This window comes from Petaurus breviceps, unplaced genomic scaffold, assembly GCF_028583685.1.
Source record: "Petaurus breviceps papuanus isolate PSGF00001 unplaced genomic scaffold, PetGlider_PUasm1.0 98, whole genome shotgun sequence".
Taxonomy (NCBI): domain Eukaryota; kingdom Metazoa; phylum Chordata; class Mammalia; order Diprotodontia; family Petauridae; genus Petaurus; species Petaurus breviceps.
This window is the reverse complement of record NW_027187460.1, coordinates 17,736,624-17,749,254: the sequence shown is the minus strand read 5'-3', so window position 1 is coordinate 17,749,254 and position 12,631 is coordinate 17,736,624. Positions and strand designations below refer to the sequence as shown.

The following is a 12,631-nucleotide window of genomic DNA, read 5'->3' as shown; positions in this document are numbered from 1 at the left end:
GCTTATCTGATGCCCATTTTCCCCTACTTTTTAGTCCATATTTCTTTACACTTCTCATATACTTGTACAGTTATAAGAAATCAAGTTCTGCCCCCTTCTTCCTCCTTTCTGTCCTTGTATATATTACTTGTATTCCCTCCTTCCCTTTTAGCAATTTACCCTCTTAGAAATTCTTAGAAGAAAACCACTCCACCCTCAGGACCTCTGCTTTTCTTATTTAAATTCCTCAATACCCTTTGAAGGCATTAAAATTTTTAAGGGATACTTATTTGTTTTTTCTCCCTATTCTAGAATGTTAGCACTACATCATTTTACAGCTCCTTTAAATTAGAACAAATTTACTTTTTTTGGTTCCTCTCAAACTTTCTAGGTTCCCTTGGATCTTTGAGGTGCCAACTGCTAGATCTTAAGGGCTTAATGTTAGGGACCTCAAGTCCATGAACCTGAACTCTCCAGGTCTGAGCACCTCCATAGTTGATGGTCACTTTCAGTGTTCCCAACCTTGTGCTTTCTGACCACCCTTGGGCTTTCTCAAGGGAGCCCTCCACTGTTGCAGCCTTTGGACACAGCTTTGCAGGCTATACCTGTCTCATTTCTAATTGCTCTGGATTAACTCACTGAGCAGTATTAGAGTATATAATTGTGTATTTTTGTACAGTACTGGTTTGGAAGAGGTTACTTATTTTAGTTCCTTATTAGGGTCTTGATCATTCAGTCTCATACAGATTTCAGAATGTTTCTTGAATAGGTGGGTCGAGCAGCCTGCCTTCCATTCAGGAAACTTCTTTGTTGAATGTTCAGCTAGTGAACTCTTAATTGTCAAAACTGATTATCTTTTCTCAGTTCTAATCCTTCTCAACCTCTCTGATTCATTTGCTACTTTTGATTGCCTTTTGATAGATATTCTCTCTTCTGGGTTTTCTTAATACTACTCTTCCTGAATCATTCCTTATTGCTGGTTCATCATAAACATCATGGCCCCAAACTGTGGGTGTTCCCTAAGGTTTTGTACTTGGAATTGTTGTCTTTTACATCTCTCTTCTCTCTCTTCTTGGCAATCTTATTAGCTTCCATGGATTTAACTACCATCATTATGTAGCTAGCTCCCTGATCTAGACCCATTCTCTCTCCTCCATCACCAGTGACTTACTAAACATTTCAAACTGGATAACCCAAAGATTCCTGAAACTCAAACTGATCTATCTTTAACTCGCAAACCTTCCAGATTTCCCTGTTTTTGTCAAAGGTACCACCATCTTTCCAGTGTCTAAGGTATATAATCTCATCATCATCTTGGATTCCTCACTCTCTTACCCCATTAGCTGCCAAATTTTGTCATTTCTACCTTCATAGCATCTCTCTCAGCTAAGTCCTTCTCTACATTCATAGAGCTGCCACCTTACTTCAGGTCTTCATTATCATTACTTCCCTAGATTTTTACAAGACTCCTAATTGTTGGCAAAGTGGCAGAGTAATTTTCCTTAAGAGAAGTGCTGATCATATGACTCTTCTACTGAACCCCTTCCAGTGGCTTCCCATTGCTTCTAGGATAAAATATAAACTTCTTTTTAGCTTTCTAAGTACCCCACAGCCAGAATTGAGGAAAAAAAAGCTGTTAGATTTGGCAAGTTAGAGATCATTGATAACTTTGCAGAGAGAAATTTTGATTGAATTATGGAATCATAAGCCAAATTATAGAAAATTAAGAAGAAAATGAGAAGGAAGTGAGGCACTGACAGTAGATACCCTTCTCAAGTGTAACCACAAAAGACAGGAGAGTATAGCAGTAAGCATCCTAGCATACCCAGGATGGCTGCCAACACAGGTTCTTAGATCTGCTTTTCTAAAGAAAAGCAACTCAAAATTGGTTAACAGTCTTGCTTTAATCAAACATATGTCATTTATCTAGTTCAGGAGATAAAGGTCAGCACCTAAAACTTAAGAGAATACAAATAAGTTACAAGCAGACAGAGAAACAGATCAGCAGACAGGCTTCCAGCTGTCTGACCATTACATCCATACCTAGTCAGTTACCAGAGAGGGAAGCACTAACACCTGGGTTCTCAAAGCCAGAGGGCTCAATGGCTGCCCAGAGTTACCTGGTCAAATTACACAACACTTCTCAAAGTGAGCCCCAAAACAAAACCTCACATCATATATAGCCTTCTCCTGACTTAGAGAATATCACAGCCATCTTGACCCACTGACCAATTACCAAGCACCAAGGTGTGGGCATTCCTGAAAAACAAGCTTCCCTCCACAGGCTCCATATGACCACATTCAGCCTATTAGAGGGCAAAGTCTATTTTCAAATCAAGGAAGGTTCTCACAGTCACTTAAGCCTATCAGAGGGCCTGGGGCAGGGAAGATCTTAGATTCCCATTCCTGTAACAGAGAGATATGGAATGAGATGGATCAAGTGATGAGGAGGAGGGGAGAAGAGCAATGTGAATGACCTCAATTTCCTCAGTGAAATAAAAGGCAAGGTTTTCTGAGATAATGGAGGGGGGTGAGACATTGAGATGGAAGGTTTGAGGAATGAAAAGATTTGGAAGTGTCTGTGTGATGAGTTCCACAGTGAGTTAATTAGGGATTAGTTAATTAGGGGATTGCCTAGTAGCAATTGAGGGCCTAGTTGACATTTTGTAACATGAATTTGAAATGGGTCTAGTGAAAGTTATTGCATGACTATCTAAAGTGTAGTGTAAGTAGGATTGGAGGCATTGGATGGTGGAAGAGATCCTAAATGTTACCACTTTCCTTATCATCCCTGATATTCTTTCTTGGTTGTCCTGCTCCTTGTCTGATCACATGCCAGTCTTCTTTGCTAAATCTATCTCCCAGTCCCTAGCTATGGAGATCCTCCAAGGATTTGTCATAGGTCCATGGGATCATAGACTAAAAGCTGTAATGGACTTTAGATGCCATCAAGTCCACCCCTATATATTTTACAGCAGAGGAAATTGAAGCACAAAAAAAGATGACTTGCCTAGGGTCACACAGCATGTGTCTGAGCTGGGATTTGAACCCAGATCTTCCTGACTCACAAGTCCAGTACTCTTTATACTATACCATGTTGCTTCTTCCTGGAATACCTTATTTCCTTTCATTTCATTTTCTCCCCTTGTAATTTCATTAGCTCCCATATTAATTTCTACAGATGATTCTGAAGTTCATATATTTAACTGTCATTTCTCATGAATTCCAGTCCAACATTGCTAGTCGCTTGCTTGGATAGCTCCATCTGGTTGCTTCATGAGCATCTAAGATTCAATATACACATGCTTTCCTTCCCCATTTTGACCCTATGTTGATCAGTTCAACTCTATACTGTCTTCTATGCTTAAGTTCCTTGCCCTGTTATCATATCACCAATCATGCCTTGCCAAGCCACAAGCTTGTATTATTCCTGCCATCACCTTTTATTTCTGCTTAGGTAATGCCATTTGGAGCTGAAAAAAAATCACGAAATCGTGTTGAAATGTGTTCATTTCAAATTTTTGTTACATAATCTCAACTGGGTTCTCACTACAGCTTTGTTGTTTTCAGTTGTGTCTGACTGTCATCAGTTTTGGAGTTTTCTTGGTAAAGATACTGGAGTGGTTTGCCATTTCATTCCCCAGATCATTTTACAGATGAGGAACTGAGGCAAACAGGGATAAATGACTTGTCGAGAATCACACAGCTAGTAAGTGTCTGAGGCCAGACGAGCTCAGGAAGATTAATATTCCCTACTCTAGATCTGGTATTCTATGAACTGTGGCGCCACCTAGCTGCCCCCTCTCTACAGCAATATGGTTCTTTTATACCTCCCTTATCAATTCACTATCACCCTCACCACAGTAGCTTTTCCAAACTTTTTCATTCCTTCTCAAGTCTCCTATGACACTTTCTGGCCACCTTCCTTCACCCTTTCAGCTATGGAACTTGCCTTGTAATTCACCAGAAATAGTGGAGCCATTTGCTGAGAGTTCCTTCCTCTTCCCTGCTCTTCACTTCAGATTATTTAGATTTCTTCTCACATTTTATCTTCTTCAACCTTCTCACATGAAGTAGTGACCCTTCTTGTAGAGGAAAATTTCACAATATGCACCTTTTATCTCATTCTATTCCATCTTCTGAAGTAGGTTGCCATCTGTATCATTCCACTCTTGCTAATCTTCAATCTTTACTGTCTACTGACTGTTTCTCTGCTGTCTATAAACTCTCATGTTTCCTTCATTCTTAAAAATCTTTCACTTGGTCTAACTTAACCCTACTTGCTATCATCCTATATATTTTCTCGATTTTTTGTTGAAACTCCTTGAGGAGACTCTCTACAATCTATGCTTCCATTTCATTTTCTCTCACTTCTAAATGCTCTACAGTCTTACTTCCAACCTCACCCTTTAACTGAAACTCCTTTCTCCAAAGTTACCACTAATCTCTTAATTGTCCCTAGGTTTTCTTGATACTACTCATTTCTAGTTCTGCTGTCTAACTGCTCCTTCTCAGTCTTCTTTGCTGAATCTTCATCCAGGTCATGCCCACTAAAACTCTCCTGCATCCTCTCTCTGTTCACTGTACATTCTCCTAATTGGTGATTTCATTAGTTCCCATGAATTCATTTAGTGGCTGTATGCAAATGATTCTCATATCTATTTATCTAGTTGTAACCTCTCTGTTTATTTTTAGGCTTTCATCTCTAATTACCTCTTGGACATCTTGAGCCGGCTATCTTATAAACATCTTAAACTCAGCATATCCAAAATTAAACTCATTATCTTTCTCCTGAAACCCTCCCCTCTTTGCAACTTCCCTGTTGCTATTGAAGATAACACATCATACTAATCACTCAGACTTGCAGTGTAAGTGTCATCCTCGCCTCAGCTTATGACTCTCATCTCATATCCAGTCAATTGCCAAGCGTTCTTCCTTTACATCTCTTGTATACATCATCCCTTTACTCAAGTAGCTAGCACCCTATATTACCTTATGCCTTGGCTTTTAGAATAATCTGTTGGTTGCTTTCCCTGGTTTAAGGCTTTCTTCATTCCTTTTTATCCTTCCCTTAGCTATAAAAATAATGTTCCTAAAGCGTAGACTGTGTTATTCCCTTGCTTAGTAAATTCCAATGGCTGCCTATTACTTCCAAGATCAAATATAGTATCCTCTCTTTGTCTTTTAAAGCTCTTCACTCTATTTTTAGTTTTACACTTTATTCCCCTCCACACATCATACAATCTGGCAACACTGGTCTTCTTAGCACACAACATTTCATGTTCTGACTCCATGCCTTTTCACTGATTGTCCCCTATGTTTGAAATATTCTCCCTCCTTCCACCTCCTGGATTCCTTGATTTCCTTCAAGACAACTCAAATCTGACATACTGCAAAAAGAATTTTCTCTGATTATGCCTTCCCATTGATATCAGCCCCCATTTACCCTATATATATATATCTTGTATGCATATAGTTGTTTGCTTATTATCCCCCCCAATTAAAATGGGAGTTCCTTTAGGACAGGCACCTCTCTGAGTTCAGGTCATTTTATTTTAAGAGACTTTGTTCCTAACCAGCATGTCAGTTACCCTAATTACCAAAAATTTCAAAAACTTTATTTCATGAGTACTAAACAGTTAATGGGAGCTATTTTCTTTATCTTATTGGCATACTCTCTGATCTAACCCAAAATTATGTATAAATTAATGGTAGCATTCTGTAGAGTAAATATATAGGTGGTCTAGGGCTAGATGTTCTCTTTGTCTGCTTTGCTCAAAGGCAGTTGCTGATGATGGGAAATTTGAATCCCTATTAAAGTTTGTTATCTATGGATAGAATGCTTCAGAAGTCCTTTTTCCATGTCAGATCATCTGGTAAGTGATGCTCTGATTGTTTATCAATGACAAGGAAAAGTTACAAAATGATTACATTTCTGTTTTATGTGACAATAACTTGAGCACCTACTTCGTAACATCATTATGATGACTCTTCTCGGTTGCCTGAGAGTTTATTAAATTATTTTTTGATGTCTTATGTTGCAGACTATTCAGACTATGAAGACAGTTCTCTAGAATTTTTGGAAAGGTGCTCCTCTCCACTCACTCGGTCCTCCGGGAGTTCTCTGGCTCTGCGAAGCATGTTCACGGAGAAAAATACGTCATATCAATATCCAAGAGCTATTTTATCTGTTGATCTTAGTGGAGAAAGTATGTTCATTTAATTGTAGGATGCTTTTTATTTTAAAGCTTAAAATTACTATATGTAGAATTGGGACTAAAATAAGTAATAGTTTATTTATTTAATGAATTAAAAATATTTACTGAGTTCCTATTGTGTAAAGCACATAATTTAAGAAGTAAGGATCTGATTATATGATACTAATAGGTCGTATTATATAGGTACTTTTAGGTTTGCAAAGTATCTTTGTCTGCATAATTTAATTTGTACTAATTGGAATAAAATTTTCTTTCAAATTTTACAGTGCATATAATAGTCTCCACTAAGGTCTTATTCCAGTACCTCATCCTGGCATGGCTATGATTCTGGATTCCAAACTAGATTAAGGTCTAGCATATCCTTTGATGCTATAAATCCTTCAGATCTGACCTGCAAATGTCTGAGGACAAGCCTAGCTAAGTTCAGAGAAGGCCCATCACTAGAAGATTGCCCCCTAGGTGGTAATTCTTTTTGGCCAGAGCATTTCACTGTGACCCTAATATAAAGGATGAAGGAGTTTTAATCCATGTCAGTAGAAAGTTGTACCTACACTGATAAAACCATGGAGGTTTTTTTGCATGTAATGAATTATATAGAAGCCTGACTATGGATTCTAAAACTGTTGATGCTGATATTGTGATGTGATATGCAGATGTGATGAAATCAGATAAAATAAGAGTTAGGAAAGCCTAAAATAAACACCAGAATTTAAAATTGGAGGAGAAAAGTTAGAATGGACTCCAAAGTTGAACTCATAGTTGTTATCTAGCCTAACCCATTTCTAAATCTTGCTTCCCCTTTACAACAGCCTCAAAAAAGTCCTAACTTCTATTTGAATGCCTGCATTACTAGGGATTTTCCTACTTAGGCAGTTCATTCTACTTTAGGATAGTATCAAATGTTGGGAAGTTCTAACTTTCACTGAAGTGAAGTCAGCCTCACTTCAACTTCCTACCATTGGTCCTTGTTCTGTCCTGTCGGTGTCACATAAAATAAAACTATCTCATTCATGTGGATCTCTTCATGTGTTTGAAGATAGCTTTCATTTTACTCCTTTGTAGTCTCTGCTCCAGAGTAAGCATTCCATGTTCCTTTAGTTGTTCTTTGATATAACAGTTTCAAGACCCTTTGCCATTCTGATCACCCTTTTTTAGGTATGCTCCAACTTGTTGACATTTGTCTGGTAGCTAGGTGGTACAGGGGCTAGAGTGCTGAGTTTGTAGTCAGTGTTGAGTTTAACTCCTGCCTCAATATTTTGCTATCTGAGTGACCCAGGACAATTCATTTAACTACTCTCACCCTCAGTTTCCTCATCTGTCAAATGGGGATTATAAAAGCACCTAACTCGAGAATCAAATGATATAGGTAAAGCAATTTGCAGACCTTACAGTGCCACATAGATGTAGTTATTATTACAATATGGTACTTTCATACCCAAATGTATCAAATGTATACACAATTCTAAAATTTGTGCTTTGTACAAAGTAGGTGCTCAATAAATATTTGTGGAATGAATAAAAAAAGGAATCAGAAAACATAGTAGTTATTTTAACTTGTTCAAATCATATAAATTAACACAATTAATTCAGATTATCAAATGTTTCCATAATCTCATATGAGGCATATTCTATGGCATGAGTAATTTCTTTCCTTGGTACTGAATTTTGGAGATTTAAAAAATTAATTCCTGTAGGCTGTTAGGGTATGATTTAGTACACCTGGACAGTCAGGCCCATGGACCTGAAAAGGTCTGGCAGACTATATGTTTGTTATTAAATTAACCCCCCAAAAATCATGTTATTAGAGCTAAGATAAAATGCAGGAAACTCAATGCTTCTTTGAAGAGCTCACCATCATTATATCTCATGGGCAAGTAAATTGCTCCCTTGAATAAGGTATGTGTGTTAAAAACTTCCAGGCTTCTTAGTGTTATTTAGAATACAGATAGTCTTAAACCTCTATACAAATGTATTACAATACAGAATTACCTGTTTAAATTAGTAGTTAGGAACTCAACACATTTCTCAATGAAAATGGAATTAGATGTAGTGATTAGGTTCACTGGCCAACAGAATCCATTTTAATCATTATTAAGCTGAAGTATAACATTGTATTAATAATATCTAACAACCCAACCATTATATGTAACTGTTTCTGTGGGGAAAGGAATTGCAGCACTGGTCAGAAGTCAACTCAATAAGTATTTTTTAAGTGCCTACTATATATATGCCAAGCCCTATGCTAAATATTAAGGAGACAAAATTCAAAACAGTCCCTGCTTTCAAGGAACTCACAGTATGATAATAGAGAATAAAGCACACAACTATTTACAAATAAGATATATACAGGATAAATTGTAGGTGATCTCAGAGAGAAGGCACTAACATGAACAAGACTGGAGAAGACATTGCAAAAGGTGGCTTTTAGACCTGAGACTTGAAGGAAGCCAGGAAGCAAAGATGAGGAGGAACATATCTATGTGAAAATGCATGAAATCTGTAGATGCAGTGTCTTGTACAAGGAATCATAAAGAATCTAGTGTGTCATTGGATCGTAGAGTGTGTGAAAGGGAGTAACATTTAAAGAGACTACAAAGATTGGAAGAATCCAAGTTATAAAGGGCTTTAAAAGTCAAACAGAAGATTTTATATTTGATCCTGGAGACAATAGGGAACCACTGGAAATTTATTGACTAAGGTGGGTAGAACCACATTCTGCTGCTCTAGGAGTGGCTTGTAGAGATGAGGGTAGGGTTGGAAGTTCCAGAGATTAGTTGGTGATGAACTAAGGAAGGTCCAAGGCATCCTCCCTGTATACATCTTCAGGTATGTTCCATAGTGCATGCTGGTGTACTTCCATGTTTTTTCTTCTTAAAACCACAGGGGTGATCTGCTTTCTTCCTATTTCACTTCCTTTATTTGTTTCTGATCAGTTCTGCTTAACATTTATTTGAACACTTAATATATTCAAGGCATTTTCCAACATTTCTTTCCGTCCTTAGCTAAATTTGGCACAGAACATTCTTATAACCACTCTCTCCTCTTGTGTCCCTGAAGCAAGCATATGGGCCTTTTGAGGACTTATAAAATATGTTCACTTCTAACAATAGTGGCAAAATAGACTGGTTAAAAAGTTTTTCTTTTTCTCTTTTTTCACTGAGACTTGAAGGTAAAGACAAAGCTGACTTAGGTGATAATAGTACACAAAAGCACTATCTGTAGTCGATGCATCTCCTGGGCATATTGTCCATAAGTAACAGAATGGATACTCTAGGTAGATAGGAGAATTATGGGAAATCTATTGAACCTGGGATGCTGCTTTTAAGATCCTTGAGGTGTCTTACTCTTTGCTACCATAAATCTTGCTATAGAAGCATCTTGAAAAGACTGGAGTAGAGTGATAACAAATTTCAGAGTTGGGGTTCCTAGTAACAGAGATCTGTAGTATCAAGGAAATAGTGAATAGAAAGGAAAGGAAGATGGAAGAGAAATTAAAGCAGAAGGAGATAGGAAGAGTTGCCATGATAACCCTTGAAAGTTGGGGCTTTCAGAGACATAGGGTGAGTATATTTAATCTGTACATGTAGGGTAAGTACAGACTGATAATAGCTAAGTCAGGGACTTAATTCTTGCCTAGTTTATACCTAAGGAGTAGTTTACTTATCTAGAAGAATTCACAGTATTAAGTAATTTCATAGCATCAAAGATTTTACAGCTGAAAGAGATGTTACAGAACACATGATCCAACTCATTTTGGTGAAGAAACTTAGAACTGGAAAGATTGTGACTCACCCAAGGTCACAAGGCTTATCACTGTCAGCAAAGAATTGACTCTGAATTCAGTCCTCTTCACTATGCCACATTACCTCAAAGGAATTTAGTTAGGACATCTCAATTGATACTCCTGACATTGATTTTTAATTCACAGGTAAATGTTAAGATTGTTCATTTTTTCAACCCTTTATGAGAAATATGCTGGCCCAAATATTTTTAAGGGGGGAAGATAAGATACAAACTTAATTCAGTATTAATTCTATTTTAATAACCCTCTAATGTTTTCAGTGTATATTTGTTGCACACAGTGATAATTCATAGTCTAACCATGGTCTATTTTAGTCTGCATGTTCGGCATCTGCTCAGTGGAGCTAATAAGGGCACATAAACTAGAGGAAGCTTCTGACTTAGGTATAGCAAATTTATTCCAATCCCTTACCTATGATGGTACATAGTAATACTGAGCTGGGAGGCTCAGTGACTCAAGTAGAGGAGTGACCACTTTCCTTTCTTTTCCCTATGTTTTTATTTTCTTTCCTTTCTTACTTTTCCTTCTCTACCTGTGGTTGCTCTAGTGCTCCACTTGCCTCTCCCTCCACTCCCCACTGATAAATAACTCTCTCCTTTATTAACCCCTTTTACTGGCACTTTTGTACAAGTGTTGGTCCACGTCTGTCCCATCTTTTCTTACCCCTTTCCCTCTGTTCTGAGGGCTGCTTCTCCTACCCTCACAGTTTCTTTGGGAAAATACTTGGTTTTCTTTTGTTTTTTTTCCCTATGATTCTTATTTCAATCCTTTGTATTACCAGAGTGCAACTGTGCTGTATTTTGTACAGATGAGTGGGGGAAAAACAAAAATGTAGTGGGGTATAGGAAAAAACTTTTTCTTCCTAGCTATCTGACAATATTCAGGAATTGCTTCACATCTCTGTAGGGAAAAATCATGAGTTTTTGTCTTATTCTACTTACGAACCAGAGCGTAAAGAAACAGATTTTGCCAAATGAAAATTGGTTTCCAGGTTATCCCCAGCACTGTGGTGCTGGTATAAACCTTACATTTCTGAATTTCTGTTTATCAGCACCAGTCCCTTTTTGCTTACCCCAGAGTTCCCAGAATCCAGAAGTTTATCTCTTTCCCTAAGTCTTCTCCTTATAACAGGCCACAGGAGCTGAAGTCATTGACAGGGAGTGGAAAAAGTCCCTTTTCCAACAATTGAAGGGAAAGAAGTATGAAATCTCTTCTAGTGTGCAACAGATAGTTCTGTAGTAGAGTTAGTATGGTACTTTTGTGGGTTAGCTTTGGAACCTTGTCAGCATGTATAATATTGTTTTTATAGAAAAGTGCATTCTTAATTCTAAACAACCGTAGTTGTTTACATACAGAGTTTTATGAATGGCAGTTACTTCTACTGATTCCTAGTTTATCTGGACCAATTGGGATTTATTGGAATTCTGTCAGAAACTTAAACTATCATGCTGTTAATGCATTTCACTGTTGTTTTAAAAATTACCTTTACTTTATTGAATGTATAATTTTATAAATGTATTTGCGTTTAGTTCCATATTCTTAGTGAGTTACCTCTAGTTTTGTTTTCTCTAAATGTCTCAGTTATACTTCTTTTTTAAAAGGATTAACAAAGGCACAAAATAAAGCCTGTGTTAATTTGTTTTTTTTTAATATAACAACATTCAACTTCCTGAAAATTAAGTATGAAACATTGAAAAAAAAATGAGAGATTTAGGAAACAAAAATTATGACCTTTTTAGAATATTTTAGATTAAGAAAAACTGAGACGTGATATTTTAAATGCTGACAGCATGACTGGGTGATTAGTTTGACCTACTAGGAGACTTAAGATTAATTTCCATTTTATTTTCTTGATAATGGAATGCTAATATTCTTTCTGCCCTGAATAAATCCTTATTTGTCAAACTATATCATAGAAAGGAAGCGAGTAAAACTCCACAGAAAGATAAAAGGAGAGAGTAATTGCTGTTATATATAAACAATAAGAGGTTGTATGGTATAGTGTTTGTACCCCACTTCAAGCACTAGCTGTATGACCCCTGAATAAGTCATTTAACCACTCTGCCTTTTTACTAATCTGCAAAATAAGGAGATTGGACTCAGTGGTCTCTAAGTTCCTTTCCAACTTTATGCCTATAATCCTTTGATATTTGCCTCTCTGTAACATCCATCCATTGCTCTCTGCAGAGACAAAGAAGTATAATTCCAATTTCACATAACAGTCCTACAGGAATCCAAAGTCCATTCTTATGTAGAGAAAATCAATGCTTTAGTTAAGGATTGGACCAGATAATATCCCAAGTTAGAAGTGAAACGTATAAATGCATGGAGATGTGTATGTTTGTGTTCCTGTCTCTCAGTTATTTTCTTTTGTAGAGTAAACAGTCCCATTTCTTTGATCCTCTTTTGATGAGTTTTTGAGTTTCATTACCATCCTCTTCATATGCTTCAGTTTGCTAATTTCTGCTTTAAGATTGTGAAATACAGAATTGATCTGATGGCACAATATACTATGGGAGAGTTGTGTTGGACGTTTGTGAATATAGCCCGATTACATCGACCTTTTTGTTAGCTGACTCATTTAGCACATAGTCAATTCATTAATCAGCAAGTATTTATTAAACACCTACTG

General features: G+C 37.1%; 1 protein-coding gene across 14 annotated transcripts in view; it reads left to right on the top strand.

Annotated features, from left to right (window-relative positions):
- PHF20L1 (PHD finger protein 20 like 1) overlaps positions 1 to 12,631 on the top strand; it is a 124,536-nt gene that overhangs the window by 80,907 nt on the left and 30,998 nt on the right. For 11 of the 14 annotated variants that reach the window (XM_069081166.1, XM_069081174.1, XM_069081172.1 and 8 more), the window contains one exon: positions 6,024 to 6,188. The exons of the other annotated variants lie outside the window; for them this stretch is intronic. In XM_069081166.1, the coding sequence (XP_068937267.1) occupies positions 6,024 to 6,188 (165 nt within the window). The remainder of the gene's footprint in view (positions 1 to 6,023; positions 6,189 to 12,631) is intronic. 14 annotated transcript variants of the gene reach the window in all.